This window comes from Mobula hypostoma, chromosome 8 (genome assembly GCF_963921235.1).
Source record: "Mobula hypostoma chromosome 8, sMobHyp1.1, whole genome shotgun sequence".
In the NCBI taxonomy this organism is placed as follows: domain Eukaryota; kingdom Metazoa; phylum Chordata; class Chondrichthyes; order Myliobatiformes; family Myliobatidae; genus Mobula; species Mobula hypostoma.
Genome location: NC_086104.1, coordinates 152581532 through 152609185, shown reverse-complemented (window position 1 = coordinate 152609185; position 27654 = coordinate 152581532). Strand labels below are relative to the sequence as shown.

Genomic DNA, 27654 nt, shown 5'->3' with positions numbered 1-27654 from the left:
CTCTGGCATAGTCTTCATCATGGATGACACTGGCAGTAAGGTGGAAGCTCCAGCTGTCAGGGGGCGCAAAGTTTGTGAAGTCACCATAACTAGAGAGAAGCTTCTTGTGAAACTGGAAGATCTGAAGGTAGATAAATCACCTGGACCAGATGGTGTACCCCCCAGAGTTTTGAAAGAGGTGGCTGAAGAGATTGAGGAGTCCTAGTAATGATCTTTCAAGAATCATTAGATTCTGGAATTGTTCCAGAAGACTGGAAAATTACAAATATCACTCCACTCTCCAAGAAGGGAGAGAGGCAGATGAATGGAAACTATAGGCCATTTACTGACCTCAGTGGTTGGGGGGGTTGTTTGAGTCGATTATTAAGAATGAGTTCTAAGGGAACTCAGAGGCACATGATAAAACATGATAATCCAAATCTGAATAAGCTCCTGCTTTCTTAAAAAGGGTTGGAGTCTGGTTCATATTTTCACCCATGAATGACGCAGATCCCCATGTCAAGAATAACAGTTTATATAAGGGAACTGGGCAGGCACGCAGGGGTCTTAAAGGTTCACAAACGGTTCTTTCAAAAGCCAGGAAGAAAGGACACTCAGTCCCTTGAACGCACTGTGCCCTGTGTGACAAGATCATGATTGTAACCTTTGCATTTTCGTCTACCTGCAGTAACCCTACCAGAGTCACCCTGCTCCTCCCAATACACATACAGACCAGTTGTCCTTTGCTCTGTAAGTTTCTGGTTCTAAACTGAAATGGCAATGGTTCTGCTCCAGGTAGAGTTCAGGTGTTGTATCTCTCATTCAAGACATGTGCATCTCAAATATCCAACAGCAGGGGTCAGCACTTCACAACAGATTCCAGACTTCATGCGCAGTTTCTCTGAAAGAGAAGTCCGTTATTTATTTATTTATTATTTCTCTCTCTCTCTCTCTCTCTCCTTTTTCTCACTCTATCCCTCTCACTATACCCCTTGCCCATCCTCTGGGCTTCCCCTGCCCCCTTTCTTTCTCCCTGGGCCTCCCGTCCCATGATCCTCTCGTATCCCTTTTGCCAATCAACTTTCCAGCTCTTGACTCCATCCCTCCCCCTCCTGTCTTTTCCTATCATTTTGGATCTCCCCCTCCCCCCTCCACTTTCAAATCTCTTACTATCTCTTCTTTCAATTAGTCCTGATGAAGGGTCTCGGCCCGAAACGTCGACTGTACCTCTTCCTAGAGATGCTGCCTGTCCTGCTGCGTTCACCAGCAACTTTGATGTGTGTTGCTTGAAATTCCAGCATCTGCAGATTTCCTCGTGTTTGTGTAAAGAGAAGTCAGGGTGGTTTGGAGCCATCTCACTAGCAATATATTTTTCTAGTGGGTTTATCATCAAATACTCATCAATGTTAGGGAAATTATTGAATGGTGTTTGTATTTACTTCGAACCAGTTAGCATGTTAGCATGGTTTGTGTAGAGGTGATTTCATCCATTGAGCATATCTACATAAACGCTATTGCAGGAAACCAGCATCCATCATCAGGGATCCCCACCGCCCAGGATGTGCTCCCTTCTTGCTGTTGCCACCAGGAAGAAGGTACAAAAGCCTCAGGACTCACACCACCAAGTTCAGGAACGGTTACTACTGCTCAGACATCAGGTTTTTGAGCCAAAAGGGATAACTTCACTTGCCCCACCATTGAAACGTTCCCACAATCAAAGGACTTACTTTCAAATACTCTTCATCTCATGTTTTTGATATTTATTGCTTACTTATTTATATTATTGTTTCTTCTTTTTGCATTTGTCCAGTTTGTTGTCCTCAGCACTCTGTTTGAACACCTTAGTTGGGTGGTCTTTCATTGATTCTGATTATTATTCTCCAGATTTGTTGAGTATGCACAAGAAAAAGAATCTCAGGGTTGTATATAGTGACATACAGTACCTGTACTTTGATAATAAAGTTTATTTTGAACTTCGAACTTTTTCATCTCATAAATCTTAATCAATTCATATTTTTAGGAGAGAGCTAGGAAAATTGATGAAGGCTGAGTGATAGATGTGGTTTTCTTGGACTTCAGTGAGGCTTCAACAAGTTCTTGCATGGTAGTCTCGTCTAGAAGGTTAAGGCGTGAGGGATCCAAACTGAATTCAAAGTTGACCTCAACAAACAATCTGCTGGATGAACTCAGTGGATCTAATAGCATCTGTGGAAGTAAACGAACTGTAAACATTTTGAGTTGAAACCAGTCAATAAACTTTTATATTGCTGTCTGTAATATAAAGGCATCCGTTAGTCTTGCGAGACCGTGGATCTGCGCCTGGAAAGTCTTCACTCTCCAGGGCGCAGGCCTGGGCAAGGTTGTATGGAAGACCGGCAGTTGCCCATGCTGCAAGTCTCCCCTCTCCACGTCACCGATGTTATCCAAGGGAAGGGCATTAGGACCCATACAGTTTGGCACCAGTGTCGTTGCAGAGCAATGTGTGACTAAGTGCCTTGCTCAAGGATACAACACGTTGCCTCGGCTGGGGCTCGAACTCACGACCTTCAGGTCGCTAGTCCAATGCCTTAACCACCTGGCCACGTGCCCACATTTTCTGTAATATAGAGACATAGAAAACCTACACCACTATACAGGCCCTTTGGCTCACAATGCTATGCCAAAAATGTACTTACTTTAACAATTACCTAAGGTTACCCATAGCCCTATTATATATTAAATGATGTGAATGAGAATATTGGTGGTATGATGAGTATTTGCAAATGACACAAAAAAAAGTCATAGATAGTGAAAAAGACTGTCTAAGGATACAGTAGATATACATCAGCTTGAAGTTTGGGCAGGTGAAATTTAATCCTGATAAGTGGAATGCACTTTGGGAGGTTAAATTCTGGTAGGACAAATAAAGTAACTGGTGGGAACCTCATGAATGTGATATTTTGAGAGACCTTGGTGTGCTCCCTGAAAGTGGTGGCGCAAGTTAGTGAAAAAGGCACTTGGCGTGCACTGTGTATGAGAGCCGGGATGACGAGTTACAGTTGCACAAGATATTGTTTATACTGCACTTAAGTATATTGTGTATATTTCTGGTCACCATAATACAGGAAAGATGTGGTAACAATACAGAGGATGTAGAAGTTTCGCCAATATGATGCCTGGAATGGAGGGCTGTAGTTGTAAGGAGAGAGTGTATCGGACTGTGTTTGTTCTCACTGGAACGTAGGAGGCTGGGGGGTGACCTTATAGAGGTTTATAAAACTGTGAGAAGTGTTGACAGGGTAGCTTAGCCTGGGTGGCAGGATGAAGATTCATCTCTACCGAAGAAGCTGTAAAGCACAACTTCCCTCCACTAGCCTGCGGATCACATTTGGGCAAAGTGTAGCCCCCCACCCTCCTCAAATCAGGATCACGTGAAGCCATGGGAGCAGGAGACGGCTGGTCGCATGAGCAGTTGGCTCATATCACAAGTCCTGGTTATGTGACCACTGACACCAGGCAGACAATCTCTAATGAGTATTGATAATGGCTGGGGTCACCTGTCTTGTAAAGGCACTGCCCAGAAGGCGGCAATAGCAAATCACTGCTGTAGAAAAATTTGCCAAGTACGATCATGGTCATGAGATGATGATTTGCCCAGTTCATACAACCCGGCACATAATGATGACGTAGCTTAGCCAGAAGACACAAGAGATGCTGCAGATGCTGGAAACCTTGAGCAACACACACAAAATGCTGGAGGAACTCAGCGAGTCAGGCAGCATCAATGGGGGGTAATGAACAATTAGTTTAAATAAAATCTAGTCAGAATCTTTTCTTTGCCTCAGGCGTCTAGAACTAGAGGGCACAGTGGGAAGACATTTAAAGGAGATCTAAGAGGTATGTTGTTCAGAGCGCTAAATGTATGGAATGAGCTGCAAGTGGAGGAGATAGAGGCTGATTCAACTCCAACTTTTAAAAGGTGTTAGAATAGATAGGAATTGTGGTCAGCGAGGGTGAGGAGGACCAAAAGTGCCCATTTCTGTGATGTCAAATTTATCAAAATTTTCTTCCAAAGGATTGAGTCTTTACAACTCTTTTTCAAAGCTGCTGGAAGCAGTATTTGAATAATTTTTTAGCAGTAGTAGATGGGCGCTTGAGGGTGAGGGAGTTACCACAGATTGGAATGATGGCCTGAGGTTACAGTTACATCATACACGATATTAAATGGTAGCTTAGTGGCCTGGGTGAAGCGTGACTGGTTTCAAGGAGGCATATTTGTGCTCCTTAGGTATTGCACCAGAACGTCTGCTTAACTTTGTCCAGAGTGGAAACTGAACTCCGGACTACCTAAGAAATAAGCATGTTGCTACCATCAGGAGGAGGTGCAGGAACCTGAAGATCCACATATAGTCACACAATAAGAGAGCACGACAGCACAGAAACAGCCCCTTTGGTCCATCTAGTCTGTATAACTCTGCTTAGTTCCATCAACCCGAACCTGGACCATAGCCCCCCAATACCCATCCCATCCATGTACTAATCTAAACTTCTCCTAAATGCTGAAATTGAACCAGCATCCATCACTTCCATTGGCCGTTCTTTCCACATTCAGAGTGAAGATGTACCCCTTAAGTATTTCACCTTTCACCCTTGAACTCTGACCTTTGGTTCAAGTCTCACCCAACCTCAGTGGAAAAAGCCTGCTTACATTTATCCTATCTATAACCCTCATAATTTTGTACACCTCTATCAAATTTCCCCATATTCGTCTCCACTCAAGGCAATAAAGTACTAACCTACTCGACCTTTCCCTTTAACTCAGATCCCCAAGTCCTGGCATTATCCTTGTAAATTTCCTCTGTACTCTTTCAATCTTATTGATATCTTCCCTACAGATAGGTGACCAGAACTGAACACAATACATACTCCAATTAGGCCACACCAACATCTTACATAACGTCTTATTTTTACACACACTCAATGACTTAGCTTCTTTCCCCGTGTCATCAGATTTATGAATGGCCCACGAATCCACAAACACTACCTTGCCATTCCTTATTTTGCACTCTATTTATAGATTTTTATGCCTTTGCACTGTACTGCTGCTGCAAAACAAAAGATTTCATGTTATAGGTCAGTGATAATAAATCTGATTCTGATTCCTTCAAGTGCTGTGCTTCCTCCCACCTCCCAAAAATAAATCTGATTCTGATTCCTTCAAGTGCTGTGCTTCCTCCCACCTCCCAAAAATCTTCAGGTTGTAGGTTAATTGGCCACTGACCCTAGTGTGCAACTGAATGGTAGAATCGGCAGGGATTTGAGACAATGTCAAGAGAATCACATTAATGTAAATGGGTGGTTGATGATAAGCATGAACTCAAGTGGGAGTTTCTGTACTCTATGCCTCTAAATATTACAACCTACAGACTCACTTTCAAGGACTCTACAATTCATGTTCTCAGTATTATTTATTTTGTATTTTGCACAATTTATCTTCTTTTGCACCTTGGCTGCCGTCAGTCCTTGTTTATATATAGTTTTTCATAAATTCTATTGTTTTTTTTGTAAATACCTGCAAGAAAATGAATTTCAAGGTGTTATGTATATGGCAACATAGACACCCTTTGATAATAAACTCACTTTGAAAAACACACTCTTTCTCCTCAACTTATTCCTATAATGATATTCCTAGTTTAATGTCATCCAATTTTTTTTGCATCTTGAAACATCAAGATCCTTCACCAGATCCTTTCAATCAAAATGTGATGCTGAGCCACATAAATATTTAGATGACTAAAAGACTCACTTGAAGAAGCCTCAAAAAGCACAGAAATTTACTGAATCACATGATCTGAAAAGATAAAGGCACATCCACCAATGGTGAGTGATACTTGTGGTGCACAAGGTGCCAGAGTGGAGTCAACCGATCATTTAGATCAGGGATTCCCAACCTTTTTAATGCCACGGACCCCTATTGTTAACTGAGCAGTCCAAGGGTCCTAAGTTAGGAACTCCTGATTTGGAGTTTTTTCCTTACAGCAGGCTCTGAATTGAGGAGAATGTTTCTGATGGCGGAGGATAAATATACAGATTCAATACAATTGGTAGATGAAACATACATAGGTGAGAAAATTATCTTTATGTAGAAGCTGTTGAGATCAGGAATTTGGCACTTGAAAAAGATATGAAATATGCTCAAGGCAAAGAGCCAGAAGAGCTATGGGGAAGAGGAGTAAGACAAGCTTCCAGGACTTGCACAGTTCCAGCACCAGCTGCAACATCAGCCACCACTGTCTGCACGTTCTCCCCACAACTGTGTGGGTTTCCTTCCACATTCCAAAGACGTACATATGGTTAGTGAGTTGTGGGCATAGCATGTATGTGTGGCAGCATTTGCTGGCTGCCTAGCACAATTCTCTCTGAGTTGATTTGGCACAAATGATGCATTTCACTGTATGTTTCAATATGCATGTGGCAAATAAAATTAATCTTTAAATCTTGTAAAGGACTCAGAGGAATCTATCTCCTTCCAGTAAAGAAATCCCCCTCCCCCTTCATCTATTCCCAGTCTGGCCTCTTACCTTTCCTCACCTGCATCCCCCTGGGTACCCTCCCACTATGGTCCACACTCCTCTCCTTCATCTCCAGCCCTTTACCTTTCCCACCCACCAGGCTTCACCTATCACCTTCTAGCTAGCCTCCTTCCCCAACCCCCACCTTTTTATTCTGGCATCTTTCCCCTTCCTTCCCAGTCCTGAAGGAGAGTTTCAGCCTGAAAAGTTGTACGTTAATACAAGTTCCTCCAGCATTTTGAGTGTGTTGCTTTGGACTTCCAGCACCTGTAGACTTTCTCGTGTTTAATATCTCCAGGACTGCTCTTTTTGAAAAGGTTATTGGTGTTATTCCTGATATTCTACCCACCAATTTGGCAGGATGTGGAACAGATTCACATTCATTCAAAACATGCACTTTAGTTCTACTTTACCACTGTTAATACATAGCATTTATTGATTATAACACATTAGGAAAACATTCGGCCCTTCAGGCTCATGCTGTCACCCAGTAGGGCAATCTCATTAATTTCATTTCCCCTCTCCTTATGTCCCTGGAGCCCTGTAAATTTCTGTCTGTTTTCTCATTCACACACACATATGCCCTTTACCTACAGAACGGATAATTCACAGTGGCTAATTAATGTGCAAATGCCAGAAGAAACTCATGTAGTCATAGGGAGAACTTTCAATCTCCACACAGAGGTTCAGGATTGAACCCAGGTTGCTGGAGCTGAGGCAGCAGCACAAATGTTGCATGAGAAAAACGTTAGAAAAGTTTGGCGGGGGGGGGGATGATTTTTCAATTGATTGCAGTGTGGTAACTGCTCCATTATGTATGAAAGTCTGAGCAAGAATCAGGTCATCTAAAGACACTTTAGTAGCAGGTTCCCCACGAACATACTGCGCGCTAACAGATGAGAGGCGGCATACTCCATGCCCAAAGCAAGCAGTGTGCTATGTGCTGACCAGACTGTTATCCCAGTGATCTGCAGCACTGCATCACATCTTTGTGACCTCTATTTATCAGTGAATAGAACTTACTGCTCCAGACTCTCACACCAATGCACTGAGAATAGTCTGTGCTGACGAGTACCCTCTTCCCGCTGCTAACATTATAGGAAGGATATCACAGCTTTGGAGAGAGTGCAGATACCAGGATGCTGCCTGGACTAGAGGGCATGTGCCATAACAGGAAGATGAACAAACTTGGGTTGTTTTCCAACATTCAATAACCGTGAAACAAGAACAGTTTTTATACTGTCAAAGCTCACAAGACCGCTCAATTATAAACTGGAGTTAACCTAGATTGGATCTTAACCTGAAGGAAGTCCGCAAACAAAACTGGGTAACACACACACACATCCAGTACAGTCTTCTGGCCATAAATACATCACACAACCTGCCTTTTTAAAATAGCAAATACAAGAGTAGAATATTTTATCCCTCATCTGCTGGATCATTCAATAAGGCCACAACTAAGCTTTCCAACAGAGTAATCTCCTTGCATGAACCATGTAATCTTGGATTACTTCATCATCTAAAACTACTGATGTCTTGAATATACTCAACACCTGAAACCTAAAGTAGAGAATCGCCAAGATTCACCATCTTCCAGGTCCTAGGCGGAGACTTATTTCATTGCTGAGCAATCGGCCCTTTATTTTTAAGTCTGTGATCTCTGGTTTGACACTGTAGGGAGGGGATGCATCTCCTCTACATCTAATCTGTCACACACTAAGAACTTTTACATCCTTGCAAGTTCATCTCTCATTCTTCTAAGCTCCAGATGAGATAGACCCCACTTCCTTAATCTCTCCTCATATGACAAACTCTTCATCTTGGTATTCAATTTAGTGCACTTTTGCTGCTTTCCTCCATCATATACATCTTTCTTTTTATTAGGCTGTACATAGATGCTGACTCAACATGGCACTTTATAATGAGAAGATAGTTTTTATTCTTATACTCAAATCCTCTTTCAATATAACCATCATAGTCTCCCCGGATGCTTGCCATAATGATCTGTCCAGATGTCCTTTTATACAGCAATACTTTTCAGTGTCTCACAGCAAGGATCTTAACTCATTTTCCCCTCATGAATCAAGGCAGTAACAGATCGACAAAATACAGAAACTGGGATAATTTAGCTTTACTGGACTTGGCAATGCTACAATCACCAGGGAAGCTGAAGTAAATGTTATTCAGATTTACCAGCTGTTCCGAGGTACTTGTTGTGAACATAATATGATTTTATGCTGATGAGTTACATCAAATCATCCTCTGAAGTTCCAAGTTATTTCAAATTAGTCTTATAAAAATACTGGATTCTGGATTAATTCAGAAATTTGTTTCAATGGTTCACTTAGGGCATATCTAAGGAAACATCAACTCTAATATTTATTCAAATTCCCTTACAAATTTCAACACATGTTCACAGTGATAAATTTTTTTATTAACCATTGAAAATGATACAAAGGCTATCCACCATTACAACAACATGCAAGCCAACTTAGATTTAGAAAGTTTACAGAAATCTGCAGGTTCTCTTGGGATTTTGAGACTTATGTTACAATACAAATCTCAGGGGTTTCAATTACACACCTCAACAAAAGGGTAGGTGCAAAAATCGAACAGTTAAGAGGTGGTGTGCACAAATGCCCACATTTACCCCTATCCAATACACATTGGTCCAGAATTAAAATTCAAACTAAAGTTTTATCAGATTTACAAGCAGAAACTTGCAGGCTGTTGATGATATTTTGTTTGAAGATGGCTGATCCTAGGCACCCAAACAGCAACATGTCACAGTGAATTCAACAACAGACAGCAGTGCACACTAGTGCAAGAAGTCTTATGATTCACTTGGTGGTGAATCACTGAATAGTGTGTTGTTCAAAATAGGTGAAAGTCTCTTTTCAACTGGATAGGAATGCTCTTTGGGAAGCAAATTGACATTAAGGTATTTTGCAGAGCAAGCTCCTAATGTTAGAAACCTGAAATTAAAAAACAAGAACAAGCATTTATTCAACATAAAAAACTAGGATGCCATTTTCTGGTCACCTGAAAAGTTACCCAGTTCTTCTACCGTTTCATGGCTGATCAGCTTTGAAATTTTATTTTAATGAACATAAAAATTACATAAATAAAACTCCAAAAGTGGAATATCTAGAATATAAACAAATCTTAAAATAATGGAATCTGCAAACTAATGACAACTGCAGCTAATAATAACTACATCTATTCAAAGACACCCTGACTTTTGAGCATAAAATGCTCCATGTCACATGACAGGTGTTACAATAAAGTGAAACATATTATTGTTGTTTGAGAGGAAAGTAAGAAGTCAGAAGTATATTAGCTGACATACACTGAGCCCCTAAGTATTTGCTGTTTATCATATGATATAACCATAATTAAATTCAGCATGGAAGGTAGCTAGGTGAAGGGTAATAGTTATGTTATCAAACCTTCTCATTATTGGTTTTCAAAGATCTGTTTTACTCTAATTGTAATTATTCCAAATACATTAATATTACAACCCTCGAAGACAGAGGGTTCACATCAGAGACGCTAATGAATGGTACGTATGCCAAACATTGAAATACACTGAAATTTGCACACAACACACCTTAATGCAGGGGTTCCCAAACCTTTTTTTATGCCATTGACCCCTACCTTTAACCGAGGGGTCCGTGTATACCAGGTTGGGAACCCTTAATGCAAGCATTGAATTTTATTTAGTTCAGGAGAGCCAATGGCTTCCATTTTAATAGTGAATTGTTTGATATTGCTATTACATTGCAAATAGAGATTTTGATACGTAAAATGAGATGTGAAATATGTGAGAAGGCAAGGACTGACATCTGCACTTCTAACAAACTAATGTGTATTAAACTCAAATTCCAATTCAAACCACTGACAAAATAGGCAAAACAAAACTTCTATATGGTAATGGAGATGTGGAACACAACCAGTAGATAGTATGAAGATGGCCACACATTTAAACCCACTAAAGAAAGCAGCTGTTCTACAGGTTTATAATTTACACTTTTTAAAGTAAAACTGGATGTGCATCAACATACAAATATTCATCAGATTCATTTTCTTTTTTAGTTGAAAACTTCCGCAACTTTAATACCATAACAAAATTGGAAACTTGAAGTAAAAGATATAATTTAAGAACAAGCACAGGTTAATGCTTGCATTACAGACTCTAAGAATCAACAATTCTGATTATCAAAGATGAGGAACTTGGAGCACTTCCACCACCTCAAAACAACCATTCATGTGACTGGTATACAAAAACGACCCTGATATAGTTTTAAAATTGAAGATTCCGCTCGCAAATTATAGTGTAAGAGAAGGAACATCTGCTATTATTCTGACCAGCGTTAGGAACTCACATGCCATCATCAGGCAGTCCAGGCCTAACATAAGTTATGCAATGAAATCCAGAGGTCTGTTAAATCCACCTTTCCTGTTCATGTACTGCCTGTATGGGGGAGAGAAAAAAAAGGTAAAAATTATAAAGGATAACTATTGAAAGTAAATTTTAATGAACACTATTCTACTTGAAATAACTGTAAATTATAATCACTATAGAATTTCAAACAGTTCAGTTTGCTGTCTTTTGCCATGGAAGGTGTTTTATGATACCAAGTCACAGTACATCAATTCTAGCTGATTAGAAAAACTTAAATGAACACAGGGCAAAATATCCAAAATGCTGGAGGAATTCAGCAGGTCAAGCAGCATCTATGGAAATGAACAAGCAGTTATGTTTTGGGCTGAGGCCCTTCATCAGGACTGGAAAAAAAGTTGAGAAGATGAGAAATGTGTTTAATGAACACATTTTGCTTAGAGTCACGCATTACAGCATTACTAATGCTTAATACTGACTAGAGGACAGCAACCAAGTAAAAGGGCCAGAGAAAAGTTACGTCTCTGAAAAGACATCAGGACCATCAAGACACCTTTCTACTAACATTTTCTAAGTTATACAATGACTGATTTCATTGGAGCTTGTTTATCACTAGGGCTACATAAAGGTGTTAGCAGCAGAAAAACAGTTAGGGGTCTTGACTGAAGAGATTTGGAGAAAGATGTTCTACCTTGTGAGAAAACCTGGAAGCCGTAATTCAAAAATAAGGAGTCAACCATTGGAAACAGAGGATGCAAAAATTCTGTTGTTACCTATTTATAGCAAGACACTATGCATTTAACTTACAAGAAATAATAAGTTCTTAACAAACTAAAGCTTGATTGTTCAGATCAAACCACATTTCCAAACTCTGACATGAATGAAAGTGGTTTTATTGTTGTATGATAACAGTGATGGGATTGTTAAGAAGTTGAAAATCTTGCAAGTTAAATTGTGCAATTCTCATACTGTGAACAGGCACAATAGATATTGGTTAATACAGCCATAGCAAGGGAACCAGGTGCAAGCCCAAGCCACTAATCCTTTTGAGTCTTTAACATCATTCACTAAGATTGTTACTTCAGCTTAGCATTATTTGAGCTGCAAGATATCATATTTTATTTGGCTTAACTGCAACAAGCAACTTACTTCCCCAGGCCATTCGACTCTAAAAGCATAAAGAAAGGAATGCAACGAAATACTTCACACATTTCTGGACGAGTGCAGTTCCAACAACACAAGCCTGATGTCCTTCAGGACAGAACATCCTCTTCCATCCCACCTAACTTCGTCCTCACCTGGCGTCACCTATTACCTTCCGGCCTGTACTCCCTTCGCCTCCCCCACTTTCTTAATCTGGCTTCCTCCCCCTCCTTCCTTTTTAGTGCTGATCTCCGTCTGTACTGTTGACTCTATTCCTTTCCATAGCTGCTGCCTGACCTGCTGAGTTCCTCCAGCTGTTTGTTGCTAAATACCACTTTACATACTAATTGAACACAACTGCTGTGCAATGGCTGAAGGGTATACCATTTACAAAATGCAATATCATTACTTGCTCAGGAACCTACCAAACAAAACAATCTCTACCACCAAGACCTCAACTAACAAAACTGGATTCTGGAGAGAAACACAGGACTGAAAACTGCAATGGCAATGTTGTAATTCCAGAAGTGGGGTGGGGGGGGGGGGGAGAGAGAGGTGGAGTGAAAGGAGAAAATTGCAAGCCATTTGCAAAAATCTGTCACTTGGAAAATACTGGAATCTATTATTAAGCAGCACATTTGTAAGACTATTGGCAATCAAGCAAGGTTAACACGGTTTTTATAAAAAGGATATCACATTTAACCAATTTGCAGTTCTTTGAAGTTGCAACAGAAAGGAGAACCAGAAGGCATACTGCAGTCACTCTAACAGTATTTTAAATTCCAAGTTCTACTTAGGCCAAACAGAACAGGCCATTTGGGAGCACCACTACTACATATACCCTGACAAGTTGCAAACCCTCATGACTGAGCAATCCTTCATCAGAATAACCACAATTGGTAAAGAAACCTCCTCACCATCACCTTCTCAAGGGCAATTAATGATGGCCCTGCAGGTGAAGCTCAGATCACAAACATGAATGTACACTCGGTAGTCACTTTATTAGATACACCTGCTCATTAGTGAAAACATCTTTATCAGCCAATAATGTGGCAGTAACTCAATGTAGAAAAATATGCTGACGTGGTCAAGAGGTTCATTGTTGTTTAGACGGAACATCACAATAAGGAAGAAATGTGATCTAAGTGACTGACCGTGGAATGATTGTTGGTGCTGGACGGAGTGGTTTGAGTATCTCAGAAACTGATCTCCTGGGTTTTTCATGCACAACAGTCTTTGTAATTTAACAGAGAAAGGTGCAAAAAAAAAACCCACAAAAAGATACAGTGAGCAGTAGTTCTGTGGACAAACTTTGTTAATGAGGTCAGAGGAGAATAGCCAGACTGGTTCAAGCTAACAGGAAGGCAACAGTAACTCAAATAACCACATGTTACAACAGTGGTGTGCAGAAGAGCATCTCTGGATGCACACCACATTGAACCTTGAAGTAGATGGGCTACAGAAGCAGATGATCATGAATTTACATAGTGTATGTTCAGGCAGTACCCAATAAAATGGCCATTGTGTGTATACACATGCTAACTATTCTACATACTCACCGATATTTCCTTTTCTGCTGTACGTTGACGGCATAAGCATTAACCGAACCCTCCACTTTCTTTCCCTGCAAAACAAAAATCAGACCACAAATCAGAGTACACAATCGCAACTTGTGATTTGAGTGGATAGAAGGCATCATACAATGTCTGGCTGAGCAAGATCCAACAGATTTATATCCAATTTAACCAGTGCCAAAATAGCACCTTTCAATAACTGAATAACTGCAGATGCTGGAAATCTGATGAATGGTCTTTGACATTTACTCTGTTGCTCTTTCCACAAATGCTGCCTTACCTGCCAAGTTTTTTCCAGCATTTCCAGCTTTTACTTTAGTGTCTCACAGTCACGGACCACTGAAGCAGTATAGCTGGTTTGAAGAAAGAAAAAATTAAACAGTAGTGTGCAGTCTTATTACTATCTACTGGAAGGTGATTTTATTTTTGTTGAGATAGGAGAGCCTATTCAATTCTTCATTTCAGGCTATACTGCCCATGAAGAATACCAGCAGCTGCCTGCTGCATAATTAGGGATTCCCATTATAGAAATAAATTACATAGCTACCATGTGCCTACAAGCATTGCACATTAATGACCAATGTACAAGATTCAGGTTATCATTTAATCTGTTAAGTATTTGGGTTGCAAGTGCACAATGCTTTTAGGTTATAATTTACATTGCTAAATATTTAGGTATATTTAAAATTACGTTTATTGGGATGTGCTCATCATTAATCGCCCTAGAACCACAATGTTAAATCACTGCAATTATTCTTACCTGTCTCTGGTTGTTAGTGTAATAACTGCGCTGGACAACTTTGCAGCTAATTCTTGAGCGCAAGTGTTCTACAGTGGGGAAGCTATCTGATTTCAAAGCAAGTTAATTAATATAATTATAATCAGAAACCTTAAGTTTGGAATTTTACTCTGTATTCCACACACAGGGGCTCCCTAGTTTATAAATGAGCTCATAATGGAAATTTAATTTTATACAAATTTTCCCATTCATTTTAAAGCATTTTGAAAGTAATAATGACAAATTGTTTCCTGTTATTTGTTAATGACCTGATACAGCAAATATTCCATTATCTTAGTTATGGGTGGTGTTAGGATGACGAGTTCTGAAGTGAAATTATTGCAAGCACACGTACAGCAATACAACACGGTAACAGAAAACGAATGTTTCTGACTAAAGGACAATTCTCAGGAACGGAGCCCTTACCTAACCCAAGGATTGCCTGGATATATTGACTTATACATTATATACTAAGTAAAGAAGCAATAGCCCTAGCACTGCCTAAAGTCCTCCAGTCTTACCATAACTCGTATAACCATATAACAATTACAGCACGGAAACAGGCCATCTCAGCCCTTCTAGTCCATGCCGAACTCTTACTCTCACCTAGTCCCACCGACCTGCACTCAGCCCATAACCCTCCATTCCTTTCCTGTCCATATAGCTATCCAATTTGACTTTAAATGACAACATTGAACCTACCTCAACCACTTCTGCTGGAAGCTCGTTCGACACAGCTACCACTCTCTGAGTAAAGAAGTTCCCCCTCATGTTCCCCCTAAACTTTTGCCCTTTAACTCTCAACTCACGTCCTCTTGTTTGAATCTCCCCTACTCTCAATGGAAAAAGCCTATCCATGTCAACTCTATCTATCCCCCTCATAATTTTAAACACCTCTATCAAGTCCCCTCCCTCAACCTTCTACGTTCCAAAGAATAAAGACCTAACTTGTTCAACCTTTCTCTGTAACTTAGGTGATGAAACCCAGGAAACATTCTAGTAAATCTTCTCTGTACTCTCTCAATTTTGTTGACATCTTTCCTATAATTCAGTGACCAGAACTGTACACAATACTCCAAATTCGACCTTACCAATGCCTTGTAAAATTTTAACATTACATCCCAACTCCTATACTCAATGCTCTGACTTATAAAGGCCAGCATACCAAAAGCTTTCTTTACCACCCTATCCACATGAGATTCCACCTTCAGGGAACTATGCACCATTATTCCTAGATCCTTCTGTTCTACTGCATTCTTCAATGCCCTACCATTTACCATCTATGTCCTATTTTGATTAGTCCTACCAAAATGTAGCACCTCACACTTATCAGCATTAAACTCCATCTGCCATCTTTCAGCCCACTCTTCTAACGGGCCTAAATCTCTCTGCAAGCTTTGAAAACCTATTTCATTATCCACAACTCCACCTACCTTAGTATCATCTGCATACTCACTAATCCAATTTACCACCCCATCACCCAGATCATTAATGTATATGACAAACAACATTAGACCCAGTACAGATCCCCGAGGCACACCACTAGTCACCGGCCTCCAATCTGACAAACAGTTATCCACCACCACTCTCTGGCATCTCCCATCTAGCCACTGCTGAATCAATTTTACTACTTCAATATTAATATCTAATGATTGAACCTTCCTAACTAACCTTCTGTGTCGAACCTTGTCAAAGACCTTACTGAAGCCCATATAGACAATGTCCACCGCTTTACCCTCGTCAACTTTCCTAGTAACCTCTTCAAAAAATCCAATAAGATCTGTCAAACATGACTTTCCATGCACAAATCCATGTTGACTGTTCCTAATCAGACCTTGTCTATCCAGATACTTATATATTCCATCTCTAAGAATACTTTCCATCAACTTACCCACCACTGACGTCAAACTCACAGGCCGATAATTGTTAGGTTTACTCTTAGAACCCTTGTTAAACAATGAAACAATATGAGCAATACGCCAATTCTCCCGCACCATCCCTGTTTCTAATGACGTTTGAAATATTTCTGTCAGAGATTCAAGATTCAAAAACTTTATTGTCATTCTAACCATACATCAGCTCTGCAGGGCAGAATGAGACAGCGTTTCTCAGGAGCAGTGCAATGTGAGCCCCTGCTATTTCCACACTAACTTCCCTCAAGGTCCTAGGGAATATCCAGTCAGGACCCGGAGATTTATCCACTTTTATATTCCTTAAAAGTGCCAGTACTTCCTGTTCTTTAATCATCATAGTTTCCATAACTTCCCTATCTGTTTCCCTTACTTTACACAATTCAATATCCTTCTCCTTAGTGAATACCGAAGAAAAGAAATTGTTTAAAATCTCCATCTCTTTTGGCTCCACACATAGCTGTCCACTCTGATTCTCTAAGGGACCAATTTTATCCTTCACTATCCTTTTGCTATTAATATAACTGTAGAAACCCTTTGGATTTATTTTCCCCTTACTTGCCAAAGCAAGCTCATATCTTCTTTTAGCTTCTCTAATTTCTTTAAGATTCTTTTTACATTCTTTATATTCCTCGAGCACCTCGTTTACTCCATGCTGCCTATACTTATTGTCGATATCTCTCTTTTTCCAAACCAAGTTTCCAATATCCCTTGAGAACCATGGCTCTCTCAAACTTTTAACCTTTCCTTTCAACCTAACAGAAACATAAAGATTCTATACCATCAAAATGAAACAAATTGTCCCAATCCACTCCTTCTAAATCCTTTTGCATCTCCTTAAAGTTAGCCTTTCTCCAATCAAAAATCTCAACCCTGGGTCCAGACCTATCCTTCTCCATAATTATACTGAAACTAACGGCATTGTGATCACTGGACCCGAAGTGCTCCCCAACACAAACCTCCATCATCTGACCTATTTCATTCCCTAACAGGAGATCCAACACTACCCCTTCTCTAGTTGGTACCTCTATGTATTGCTGCAAAAATCTATCCTGCACACATTTTACAAACTCCAAACCATCCAGCCCTTTTACAGTATGGGCTTCCCAGTCTATGTGTGGAAAATTAAAATCTCCCACAATCACCACCTTGTGCTTACTACAAATATCTGCTATCTCCTTACAAATTTGCTCCACCAATTCTCACTCCCCATTTGGTGGTCTATAATACACCCCGATAAGTGTTACTACACCTTTCCCATTCCTCAATTCCACCCAAATAGCCTCCCTAGACGAGCTCTCTAATCTATCCTGCCAGAGCACCGCTGTAATATTTTCTCTGACAAGCAATGCAACACCTCTTCCTCTTGTCCCTCCGATTCTATCACACCTGAAGCAATGAAATCCAGGAATATTTAGTTGCCCATCACACCCCTACTGCAACCATGTTTCACTATCAGCTACAACATCATACTTCCAGATATCAATCCATGCTCTAAGCTCATCCACCTTTCTTACAATGCTCCTAGCATTAAAATAAATGCATTTAAGAAATTTTCCACCTCTTACTTTGTTTATCATTAACCGTGCAAACAACTTCACTATCTCCTTTTTCTTCCTTCTCTCCTACATCTGTTCCTACACTCTGACTCCCCTCCCCCCTTGTATCTAGTTTAAATCCACTGGAGCCTCTCTAGCAAACCTACCTGCAAGAATATTTGTCCCCCTCCAGTTCAGATGTAAACCCTCCCACCGGAACAGGTCCCATCTTCCCTGGAAAACTGCCCAATTATCTATAAAACCTCCATCACCTGACCTATCTCATTCCCTCCCTCCTGCACCATCTCTTCAGCCACGTGTTGATCTGCACTATCTTACTATTTCTAAACCCACCTGCACGTGGCATTGGTAGCAATCCTGAGACTGCTATCCTGGAGGTCCTGTCCTTTAACTTGGCGCCTAACTCCCTAAGCTCGCCTTTCAGGACCTCCTCACTCCTCTTACCCATGTCATTGGTCCCTACATGGACCACAACATCCAGCTGCTCACCCTCCCTCTTGAGAATACTGAGGACTCAATCTGAGATATCGTAGACCTTGGCACCAGGGAGGCAACAGACCATCCGGGATTCTTGATCTCTCCCACAGAATCTCTTATTTGTCCCCCTAACTATTGAATCCCCTATCACTACTGCTCTCCTCTTTCCCCTCCTTCCCTTTGTCTTTGGGGCTAAAATAATTTTTTACATTCACACTGATTATATTGTACAAGCTTCAATTTAGTTAGCCAGTATTTTCAATATATCATCTGCACTAGCAGCGTAAACAGCTAACTTGATCAGAACCACTTACATTCATTCCCTCTATCATCAAACAGCAGTTCGCAAATTCTACAAAATGTACTTGATATTCACCATAGTCTCCTAAACGATATCTCCAAAAATTATGACATTTCACAGCAGAGACAGGAAGTTCTGCAGTGGGGCTTCTAAATCAATTACAGAGTGCTTCGTTGTTGCATGCAGACTGCTCTGCTTTACTGCTTGGTAGTGGGAGCAGGGCCTGGAGATTTCTTGGACCCACAGGAAGCAAGATGCATGGATATGAAAATAAACCAAGGTGTGAGCATGACGGATAAAGCCAGTCCAATGGTCTTACACAGAATGCACAGTACAGAAGCCTAATGACATATCAGTTAGTTCACATACAGATATCTATTCCAAACCTTAACATCATTCTCTCTTTGGAAATGCTTGACTGTAAGTATCGCAAAATGCTTTTCTTTCTTTTTTTCCCTGATCCGGTTCCTATTAGGTATACCATTCTGTTCATTTTAACTATTCCAACTAGTAAGATGTTCCAAGTTCTAATCATTCATGAAGTTTTGCTTGGATCATCATATATTTAAAACTTCAGCATTAGCCACAATTTTGAAATGATATTCAGAAATGCAGACTCCAAAGCATTTATGTCAACAGTACTCCCAGCACTAATTCATTCCACTATCTATCAATCTTTAACTGTAATTTTTTGGATAATGACTTGGCATCTGTTCAGCTATATAATCAGGAGTCTAATATTCTGCACCAAATTAAGCCTGTGTGAACATCTTGCCACTCAGACATCCATATCCTCCCACTCTCAATACTCATGGTTTCTCATTGAACTGTAAAACCCAAAGGTACTATTTCAGTCATTGGCATTAAATGTCAAGTATCAGGAAAAGCATCAGCAGATTGCTCTAGACACCATTAAATGAGGCTTTGCTGGATCTGAGACATCACTTTATATCTGTCTTTTCACTAAAATTATTAATTCTAATTTAACAATAACTCAGCCACCATTACCATTTCAGGAAGAGTTCTACACATCTACCATCCTATACATAAAAGTGTTTACTAATTTCACATCTGAAAGAGCTGGCACGAATAATTGGATCATTTTACCTCAGCTCAAGCTTTACAAACCAACAACACAACTTCTCACTATATATCTGCTCAATTTTCTGAAGCTTGAGAACTTCAACCACATTATCCCTTACATTTTTTTAAAATTCCAGAGCAAACAACCCCAATATTTTCTTATCTCTCATAATTTAACTCAAGGAGGCCAAGTATCACTCCACATGACAGAGGGCATAGGTTTAGGGTGAGAGGGGAGAGATTTGAAAAGGGTCTAAGTGATAATTTCATAATGCAGAAAGCAGTGTGTATAAGGAATAAGTTGCAAAAGGAAGTCATTAAGGCAGATAATAACAACAATTCAAAGAGATTTGTATAGGTGCTTGGATACAAAAGGGTTAGGGGACTATTAGGCAAATGGGACCAACTTAGATGGGCACTACATAGACACGGACAAACTGGCTTGAGACTCTGTTTCTATGCTGTATTACTCGAAGACTCCTTCCATGACATTATCCACCATTATTTACTTCTGCAAAAGATTCAATCAAATTTCTCAGGCACTATGTATTATAAAAGTCTGTGCCAACTTTCTATGGTAAACTGGAAATGTATTTACTCTGTCCTTAATTATGGCACTCGAAGCATGATATTATTTGCGGGCTGCCCCCAGCACAAACCTTAACTGTGTTGGCTGCTGACACAAAATTACACATTTCTCTGTATGCTTTCATGTTTTAATGTACTGTACTTGTAAGAAAGAAAGCTAATCTTATATTAAGTAATCTCCTGACTACAGGAGTTAGTGTCCTATAAGTTCCTCATACACCCCTCTTATTCTTCATAAAGGACATAATGTGGTCATATAAAGGAATGTTTCTTAACTGAGAAAACTATAGAAAAGTATAATGAGAATTATCACTACCATCTTTTAAAACCCAGGAGAGACCCATATGTTCCTTGAAATTTGTCCTTCTGTAGTATTAATTGTTGTGCGTTACTGTTATTTTGCTTCTGCTAATTTGGCAAGCTCACATTCATGATTCAAGATGTTTACTCAGAACTATGTGGGAATTTAATTTATAGTTGCCGGAAATGGTATGCAGTGACAATGCCTGGTCTGTAGGGGCAGATCCAGATGGTATATAACACACTTCACTCAATTTAATTTTGAATTTAAATTTCAAAATTTAATCTTGATCCAACCCAAAAAAGTTAAGAATAAAAGCATTTCCACTTACCTTTGAAGTGTCAAAAGCACCAAATCCCATCAGCTTTAACATTTCAATCTCTTCCTCTGTTTTCCCCTCCATATCTGCTTCTAAATAGAAACATACATTTTGCGTAAGCAATTCCCAATTGTACACCATATAACCAATACAAGTGTTACTTATCAAGTTTTACGGTTGTTATGGCAAATATTTAGGTGGCGGGGTAGAGATATGTCTCTACCAAAGGAGATGCAAGGAGCTTCTTCCCTCCTTTAGCCTGCAGGTCACTCTTGGACAAAGTAAAGTACCTGCTTAGCCTTTGGATCCGGATCAGGATCACATGAATCCATGGGAGCCGGTGGTGGATGGTCGTATGAGCAGCTGGTGCATATCACAAGTCCTAGTTATCAGACCACTGATGCAAAGCAGACAATCTCTGAAGGGTATTGAGAATGGCTGAGGTCACTTGTCTCGTAAGGACACTGCCCAGAAGGCAATGGCAAACCACTTCTATAGAAAAATTTACCAAGAAGGATCATGGTCAAGACTATGATTGCCCACATTATACCACACATCAGATAATGATTGAATGAATGGAGAATATGAACGGACTTGAAATTAAGGACCTGAACTGAAGGAAAGCTGATTTCTCCAATCAAGTCTAATTACAACTAGTGGGAGGCATTTAAATTAGTGAGAATTTGGGACCAACATTTTTAGTTAATGGTGAAGGCCAAGGCCAACAGCCCAAGGAACCAATTTAAGAGATATTTATGGATTGAAGAACAAAGTAACTTTGGCAGGTATAGATAACTGAAAACAGGAGAGGCAGAACAGAACCATTGAAAGTACAGAGTAGTTATTTAATCTATAAATTAGGAGAGCAAAAAGGTGGCAGGAAGTAGCACAGTGGGCAAAATTAATAAGATCCCAAAGCTTGTTACATGAATGTTACAGGCAAGAGAGTAGCCAGGGAAAGAGAAGGGCTCATTAGATATCAGTGTGTGAAATCAGAGAACAAAGATGAAGTCTTAAATGAATACTTACACTGTTCAGGAAAAGGAAAGAGGAATTCTACAACAAGTTATCATTGAAAAGGATGAGGTAACTGCCTCTCACTAAGTGGTCATGACGGAAAAGCTGAATGTGGAACCAAGTCAATTATTATTCTCACCTGATATCTTTACCTGTTCACTTTCAGTTGAAGCTAGCCTGGCTAACTTTTCTTATTTATAGCAGCCAGATAATAACCTCCCCACTCTTTAAGCTAAAAGACAGGATCAGTGTCACTTTCACAGAAGTCTTGCCAAAAAAAATGTGAATAAGTTTACACTCTCACTTAAGAGGAGAGATAATGGGCAAAATTCAACAGTCTACCAATCAATTAAAATAAGAAAGTCCCTCTCTGAAAACAGCCCCAAGTTTGCCCTATAAAAGATTATTGACCTGAAATATTAAGAGTTTTCATCTCCATAAGGATACAATTTAATTACTACCATAAGACATGACCCATGGTTCTGTCTGTCTGGTGAATACTTCCAGAATTTAGTGTTTTTTTAATTTTAAAGTTTTGTCTGTTAGCCCCATTGATGATTGGTATCGTTCCCACAGCTCCAACTTCTCCCTCAAAGCTCTTATATAAAATTTCAAGTTCTCTCTACGTTACTACATGCCCAATTACAATAACATTCAACTTGCTAGCAAAAAGAAGCCACAATTTTTTCATTAATTAGCTTGGGCTAATTAATGGAGCTGAGAAACTAACTACCTGCTTGAAGATAAATGAAATTTCTGGGCAATTCAAAGAAGGAAATTGGGTCAATAAACCAGAGGTTAATAAGGTGCACTTCTATGGTTTGCCCCATCAGTTACCTGAAATCTCATGTTCTTTTGTTTCCTGATCTTTCTGCCTTGAAGGAGATGCTGAACTTGACCTATGCCTCCGTGGAGACCTGTAGTACATCAGAAAGGACAAAATTATTTTCAGCAATTTACACACGTTTTCCCAAAATGCTGTACATAACTTATCAAATTCAAAACGAACCTTGAGCGCCTTCTGTGAGGTGATCTTGAACGACTCCTTCTGCGCTCTCTATCTCGTTCTCTTGATCTGGATCGCTCACGCCGCCTGGCTCTCTCTCTTTCTCTGGATGTTGACCTTGACCGACGACGCTCTGATTTCATAGAGAAAAAAATTACACATCCATTAATAATCACAAACCACAATGCTAACAGAATTAAATGAGTAAATTTCTTTACCTTGAAAACTTATAAGTTTGCAAAAATTTGGCAGGGCATCTAATATTTTGACAAACTTCTATAGATGCGTGGTGGACAGTATATTGACTGGCTACATCACAGCCTGGTATGGAAACACCAATGCCCTTGAATAGAAAATCCTACAAAAAGCAGTGGACACAGCCCAGTCCATCATGGGTAAATTCATCCCCATCACTGAGCACACCTGCACACAGCATTACTGCAGGAAAGCAGCATCTATCATCAAAGACCTCCACCACCCAGAACACTCTCTCTTTTCACTACTACCATTATGAAGGTGGTACAGGAGCCTCAGGACACACACCACCATGTTCAGAAACAGTTATCACTCCTCAACCATCTGGCTCCTGAATTAGAGCGGATAATTTCACTCGTCCATCACTGAAATGTTTCCACAACCTATGGACTCACTTTCAAGGATTCATCTTATGTTCTCAATATTTATTGCTAATTAATTATAATTATTTTTCTTTCTTTTTGTATTGGCAATTTGTCATCTTTTGCACACTGGTTGGTGCGGTCTTTCAATGATTCTATCATAGTTATTGGTGTAACACGCTGTAAGGTTTCACTGCTAATGTAATGTCTTCTCTGTAATGTTCCACTGCTAAGGTAATGGTTTCTCTGTAGCAGCAATGTTTGGGTTATGACTAGAGATAACGAGGCATGCTAGCCAATGAGTGGGATGTTGTTCTTTCTTGTGTGTTTGGGAGCCGAGAATTTGCAGTCTTTTGCCGGGGAGAGATGAGGAGAGAATACGCGAATGGAGAGAATTGGTAGGACTCGGATGGAGTGGACTTGGAGCTAGTGTCCGAAGGTCAGTGACGATCGGAGGAGGTCGATGGTGGACAAGTGGCCTTATCAGTGAGCTCCAACATTGCGCATTAGACTATTTCATGAGAATGGGCCCCTTCTTTTTTGTTTTCTTTACTAACCATATAGTCAAATTAAGAATTATAAAGCTCAATCGTTTAATCGCATATTGTGTACTGTTTGTTATTTTGTGATACTGATTTGTAACAGGGGACACATCGCGCAGCATTGGCCCAAACGAGATTTCTTAAGCTTGGCTGGGCCGGGTGGGGGTGGGGGGTGCTATCATCCCTTATATTAAGCCGCTAGCCAAAGCAAGAGTTACATAGGATTTGTTGAATATGCCCACAAGTAAAAGAATCGCAGGGTTGTATACGGTGACATATACTGTATGTACTTTGATAATAACTTTACATTGAACTACATGGACAATTTCAAATTTATACAGATCTGTGGCAAGTGGGCTGAACTCCAAAATAATCCAAATCACTGGCAACAGAACATAAACCTGGAAGTAATTTTAATTTGTTGACAACACTGGGCACAAATTTGCCAGTGGAACAGGTGAAAGATACTATTCTAAAATGCCTTAATGGTGGGGGGGGGGGGGTCATGAACACGTGCTGACCTTATGTGTTCTCAAATCACAGGAACAAAACTACTCCAGTACTACATGCTCCACTCTGTGCAGTAATCACATTCTGAATTTTACATCAACTATTGAGTTGGATCTTGTACTGGTTTCCTCAGGGAGGGAGGGGAGGAGGGAGGGAGGGAGGGGAGGGAGGGAGGGAGGGAGGGAGGGGGGAGGGAGGGAGGGGAGGGGGGAGGAGGGAGGGGAGGGGGGAGGAGGGAGGGGAGGGGAGGGGAGGGGGGAGGGAGGGGAGGGGAGGGGGGAGGGAGGGGAGGGTAGGGGGGAGGGAGGGGAGGGTAGGGGGGAGGGAGGGGAGGGGAGGGGAGGGGGGAGGGAGGGGAGGGGAGGGGAGGGGGAGGGAGGGAGGGGAGGGGAGGGAGGGGAGGGGAGGGGAGGGGAGGGGGAGGGGGAGGAGGGAGGGAGGGGGAGGGGGAGGGGGAGGGGGGAGGAGGGAGGGGAGGGGGAGGGGGAGGGGAGGGGAGGGGAGGGGGAGGGGAGGGGAGGGGGAGGGGAGGGGGAGGGGAGGGGGAGGGGAGGGGGAGGGAGGGAGGAGGAGAGGGGAGGGGAGGGGAGGAGAGGGGAGGGAGGGGAGGAGAGGGAGGAGAGGGGAGGGGAGGGGAGGAGAGGGAGGAGAGGGGAGGGGAGGGGAGGGGAGGGGAGGGGAGGGGGAGGGGGAGGGGAGGGGGAGGGGGAGGGGAGGGGGAGGGGAGGGGGAGGGGAGGGGAGGGGAGGGGAGGGGGAGGGGGAGGGGAGGGGGAGGGGGAGGGGAGGGGGAGGGGGAGGGGAGGGGGAGGGGGAGGGGAGGGGGAGGGGGAGGGGAGGGGGAGGGGGAGGGGGAGGGGAGGGAGTGGGTAGCGTATAGTGTGGAAGGGAGGCGGGAGGGAGGGGGCCGGTAGGAAAGGCGGACAGTGTGGAAGATAGGAGGATTTTGCAGTCTGCACGTTGTCCCTGAACCCCAGGTTACCACATCCCTGAGGGGAGCATGTCGGTGGGTTATCCATTTTACTGTAACTCGCCCCGCTGCGAGGGTCGGTTGGTACAGACGGCGGGATGGTCATTCCCTGCGACAGAGTACCGACTCGAGATACCAAACGCCCCTTCCCTTCCGAGCTCGCCGGCACTGGGGGAAACCGAAACCCACCACTATCCCCCGAGGCTCACACTCACCCCTCCGCGGCGACCTGCTCCGACTCCGACCCATGGCCGCGGCCCGAAACCTGACGGCCGAACCTTCCAGAAGCCCGTACCCACCACGAAGCCTCACCGTCGGCGCCCGGCGCCCCCTGCCGGCCTGGCGGACCGCAATGCAGCCTGGGTCTCCGAGTGCGCGTCACTCGGCCGCACTTGTCAAGTCCAGTAATGGCCAGAACTTAGACCAGACGTTGGTGCAAATGGCCAACGGGTTAGAACAGAAATTTACCACTTCTGCAGGGAAATATAATGCTGGGAGAAGAGACAAAGAGATCTAATCCACTGATTAAAACTATAAAGTGAACTTGAACAACGGTTACAATATCTGAACAGCTCGCTACAGATAACTTTTGAATCGCTATTACAATAAGTTTGGTGTGGTGGAAGGTGTACAGAGGAAGCTGACTGCAGAATGAAAATACAACGAACTTACTCCATTCGACAGATTTCTCTGAGTCTCAAGGCATGATGATCATAGCAACTTTAATGATTTACGTCTCTACCAAAGGAGGTGTGAGGTGCTCCTTCCCTCCACTAGCCTGCAGGTCACCCTTGGGCAAGGTGCAGCACCTGCTTAGCCCCCCCTGCCCCCCCAAATCAGGGAGCAGGTGGTGGATGGTCGTATGAGCAGTTGGTGCATATCACAAGTCCTGGTTATATGACCACTGACACCAGGCAGACAATCTCTGAAGAGTATTGATAACGGCTGGGGTCACCTGTCTTGTAAAGACACTGCCCAGAAGAAGGCAACGGCAAACCACTTCTGTAGAAAGATTTGCTATAGGCTGTTGAGAAGCAAGGAAAAAAGGATCCTGATTATGACATTGGTAGGGATTCCTTATTCTTATCCACACTTACCAGTATTTGACTTGGCATAGCCATCCCTGAGTGTCAGTACCCCAGGTGTAACCATTGTCCAGGCAGATAAATATAGAGACACTCCAAATAACATATAAAATAATATATGAAAGTTACACTTTACACACGTCCTCCCCCATACATTTTTGAAGCATTTTCAAGCTAGCAATAAAAAAACTGTTTCATTATATACATTAATGATGATACAGTGTGTTTTCCATTAGTTTAGTTACAGGTAGTGTTTAGGTGATTGCTCAGTGCAGTGAAGGCATTATCGTTGGTGTTTATAAAGTGTTAGGATATGGGTGCTATAGAAAATGGCTGTTTCTACCTTACAGAGAAATTGGCTTACAGCCATTTCTCAAGAATGGAACACTTAGCTATCCCAGGGACCGGCTGTACAGGAGGGGGAAAGGCAGGAAGAGCTGAAGGATATTCAGGATAAGTTTATTGACCAGCATGTTCCAGAGCAGGGGTTCCCATCATTTTCTTTTAACACCATGGAGCCTTACCATTAACCGAGGAGTCTGTAGACCCCCAAGTTGGGGACCCCTGTTCCAGACAATAAAAGCAGGAGGTGCTACTGAACAGTATTCAAAGTTCAAAGCAAATTTATTAACCAAGTATGTATCAACTACTCCCTGGAGATTCATTTTCTTGTGGGCATTCACAGTGGAAAAAGAAGTTCTTTCTGGGAAATAAGCCACAGAGCACCAGAGGCAAATGGAACAAGAGTCAGTGAGGAAACATCTAGGGAACGGCCTTCAGAATATCAGAAGGTGTAGAATGTAGGAATAGGCCAACATTCCCTTTAATCTTTTTTACAGATGCATGGACCAACCATTGCTTTGAGCATGAAATTTTTACATGGCTTGAAAACAGCATGGCACTTTAATTTTTTTTTGTAATAGGCATACTATGAATGCCATCC

At 41.6% G+C, this 27654-nt stretch overlaps 1 protein-coding gene across 2 annotated transcripts; it reads right to left on the bottom strand.

The window, feature by feature from the left end:
* Nucleotides 1-1834: 1834 nt before the first annotated feature.
* On the bottom strand, nt 1835-25954 carry snrnp27 (small nuclear ribonucleoprotein 27 (U4/U6.U5)). Of its 2 annotated transcripts, none has more exons than XM_063057091.1 (7): nt 25842-25954; nt 22992-23121; nt 22820-22899; nt 20978-21057; nt 13635-13699; nt 10916-11004; nt 1835-2184 (listed from the first exon to the last, which is right to left on the bottom strand). In XM_063057091.1, the coding sequence occupies exons 1-6, from the start codon at nt 25873-25875 to the stop codon at nt 10950-10952; spliced, it is 444 nt and encodes a 147-aa protein (XP_062913161.1). In that variant the 5' UTR covers nt 25876-25954; the 3' UTR covers nt 1835-2184; nt 10916-10949. The 2 variants fall into 2 exon arrangements, with proteins under 2 accessions (XP_062913161.1, XP_062913160.1); XM_063057090.1 differs by lacking the exon at nt 1835-2184 and adding an exon at nt 8675-9505.
* Between the last annotated feature and the right edge of the window lie 1700 nt (nt 25955-27654).

What these genes read in the sequence shown, in the direction of transcription:
- snrnp27 (XM_063057091.1), bottom strand. Translation starts at nt 25,875, where the DNA reads ATGGGTCGGAGTCGGAGCAGGTCGCCGCGGAGGG. An exon ending in GAGCAGGTCGCCGCGGAGGG is followed by an intron (nt 23,122 to 25,841) that starts GTGAGTGTGAGC and finishes CTATGAAATCAG; the next exon opens with AGCGTCGTCGGTCAAGGTCA. An exon ending in CAGCAGAAAAGGAAATATCG is followed by an intron (nt 11,005 to 13,634) that starts GTGAGTATGTAG and finishes TCCCCCATACAG; the next exon opens with GCAGTACATGAACAGGAAAG.